This window comes from Habropoda laboriosa, unplaced genomic scaffold, assembly GCF_001263275.1.
Source record: "Habropoda laboriosa isolate 0110345459 unplaced genomic scaffold, ASM126327v1 scaffold42, whole genome shotgun sequence".
Taxonomy (NCBI): domain Eukaryota; kingdom Metazoa; phylum Arthropoda; class Insecta; order Hymenoptera; family Apidae; genus Habropoda; species Habropoda laboriosa.
The window spans coordinates 1,998,501-2,001,660 of NW_017100181.1; the positions used below are offsets into that span (position 1 = coordinate 1,998,501).

Genomic DNA, 3,160 nt, shown 5'->3' on the forward strand with positions numbered 1-3,160 from the left:
GTAAAATATTATTTCATAAAATTATGAAATAAATAATTAATCATTTATCGTTATAATTTAATAATTTGAATATGAACATTTATAATGAATACTATATGTTATATTTTGCCTTAATCAAATAAATTAAATATTTCAGTTGCTGCAATGACTAGTGAAATACATGATCTTCAAAAATATATGCAAGAACATCAGAGAAACAAAAAGGCCAAAGTATTTTTAAAAGAGTTGATAGATAAAAGAAAGAAGTACCTCAGACTACTGCGTACATGGGATTATAGACGATTCGAATGGATCCTTGAACGTCTAAATCTTATTTATAAAGCAGAACCAGAGTATGTTACCTTTCTCTTATGGTTAAAACCTACTAAATTAACTGATCCTTATAATTTTGGATTATTTTTTGTTGAATATAAACAAACAATTGACAGCCTTTACTACTCACTCCTTAATATAACTAGAGTAATGAGTTTGAAGAAACTATTTCTATTTATTTAATACTTTACCTAGAAGTTAGAGGACTTATTGTTAAGTTACAATATAATTATACAAGTAGCTCCTAAAATTAAGAAAAACTAACCATCACCCTTAATATGTACTATGATTTTATATTTATACAGCATCACTGCATACATTATTTGTCTTTTAACTTATAGAAAAAGTGGCATGGTATCAAGGAAAGACTCATTAAGAAAAGTAACACAAAATTATTGTGACAATATTATTGAAAAGAAACTAAATGAGTATAAAACTGAATTAAAAGAACAACAAAAGTTATTTTACCTTGAAAAAGCTGAAAAATTAGAATTTATTTTAAAAGAAGAAGAAGAATGTGGTATGACACCGACGGTAACAGAAGAAGAAATTCAAACTGCACGGAAGAAAGCACAAGAACTAATGGAGTAGAATTGTATATAAATTGTTTTGCATTTTCTTGAAAGCTCTTTTTATTTCTCCTCTTCTTTTAATCTTCTATTACATTGAAGTGTGTAGTAAATAATGCTAGTGTTAGTACAAATTTAATATTAAAAAAATATAAATTGATTGTATTATTTCTATTTTTTAATTGGAATTTATTTGGATGATATTCATAGAAATGTACAAAATTATGTAATCACTAAAACAAAAGATTTCATTTTCCTAAATATTTACCTAATTCTTACCCTTGATTAAAAAATAATACATAATTAGCACATTTGTAATTAACTATTAATTAATAAATACGTTATAATCATAGTTTCGAAATGTTAAAATCTGTTTCGGTTATTATTAAATGGAGAAAAGCTTATTTCAAAATTTTCTTTGAATTTAGTTGAAAGTCTATTTTCTTTCAAATCACTTCTCGGGAAAGATATAATTTAACTTATTGCTGTTTCATTTTTTACATAATTGGTCCAAAATGTTTTAGCTCTCTAAATTTTAAATATTTTGTGTTTAATATATCACTCAAATACTACAATTAAAAAAGTATTTCTAATTTTCAATAAGCAACTTTCATGAAGTTAATTAAAACTCGAAATGTTAATTTTTCTTTTATATTATTTTATAAACATGTACTGCATCAAATATTTCAAAATACCAAGAAAGTTAGATGTTTTTACCTTAAAAAATAAAATACCATTAATGTAATTTACTTTAATTTCGAAACAGTTTTAGAAAATATTGCAGTATGTAGTTCCATGAAAATTATGGCACATAATTTGCTTTAATGTTATTGCAATTAGTAACGCTTTTACTACCAGTTTTGAAACGAAAATTGAGAAACACTGGATCGCTGTATCGGCGCGGCGGCAGACAATACTTAAGCGTACGTTAAGAAAAGGCATTTAGATTCTCCAATTCTTTAAAGAGTTATTACGTAAGGAAAGAAATGACTCGAATTCGAGTGGTTATGCGTTAAATCGCTGCAGTGGTTCTTATTTGTCATTTTTCTTTACTTAATGTCACAAAAAATTCAATTTCTGAAGAAAAAAGCTAGTAATGCAAACAAAATTACAGTATAATTACCTAAACACAAACTGGTTTGCAACTAAGAAATTTTATGAAAATCATGTTTTATTCTTAAATGCAATATCGATAATTTAAAAATTATCTCTTCTTTTTAAGTGTCATTTATCGATCAATTAACTTCAAGAGAAGAAAACATAAGAGGCGATTGTTTATGGAAATATGTTCAGAAAAAAGAAATTAAAAAATCATTTGTAAAAAATAATAAACAAAATTAGACGAAAAAGTAATTTTATTAAACTAAATGTATGACATTCTTGGAGAGTTCTTTCACGAAAAGTATCAGATCATTGATAAATTCATGAAATTAATAAAATTAAGTTTATTGAAATTTTTGAAAATACTTATGAACAATCACTTAGTAACTCTTAAAGGAAAGTTTATTTCAATTTATCTATAAAAAGGAACATTTGTTAAGATAGGAGTTGTAAATATTAACATTTATCATTTAGATCCAGAAAACTATAAAATTCTAATGATTGAGTAGACACAAATTTTAGTGATGTGAAATAATCTAATGAGTGTATTTGAAATGAACAAAAGAACAACTTGAGATATGTATACAGATTAAGTCATATGAATACTTTCAAATAATTTTTCAATACTCCAGAAAATTATTATTCAAATATTCACATGAATGATTAACGAATATTTGAAACAAATTGAAGAATGTGTTAAAACAACGTAGAATTAGATAAAATTAACCTCTACATTTGAATACTTAGATGAAAATTTTCTATGAAGGAATGTCATACTGAAGTGTTTGAATTTTTCCAATTTTAGTTAATATAAATCGCTAAATACTTATTTAATGTACTGGTATTAGTAGTTAAAGTATATCAGTTTCAACAGGTGATGACGTTCCCACGGCTGCACGTTGCGCATCTCGCGTTGTATCAAGATAGGCCCAAAAAATGTAAGTGAACGTTCTCATGTATACCGGGTGACTGAAATAAATTTAACAACTATCGCGTCCGTACAGTTTCGTTAAAAAGATTACGTCAATATAATTGTAAACTTGATTTTTAGTTCCCTATTTCGTGTTGTATGTGAAAAATACATTGCATGAATTAAAAATTGTATTTTTTTATATTCTGTTCTAAAATGTTCAAAATTTATCCTGTTATATTTATGGTTTAAATTTTATTATAATACT

General features: G+C 25.3%; 1 protein-coding gene across 1 annotated transcript in view; it reads left to right on the forward strand.

Moving 5' to 3' along the window:
* LOC108579048 (28S ribosomal protein S15, mitochondrial) overlaps positions 1-903 on the forward strand; it is a 1,644-nt gene extending 741 nt beyond the window's left edge. Inside the window, 2 exon segments of the mRNA XM_017942477.1 lie at positions 93-332; positions 654-903. Coding sequence (XP_017797966.1) covers positions 93-332; positions 654-903 — 490 coding nt within the window.
* The last annotated feature ends 2,257 nt before the right edge of the window (positions 904-3,160 follow it).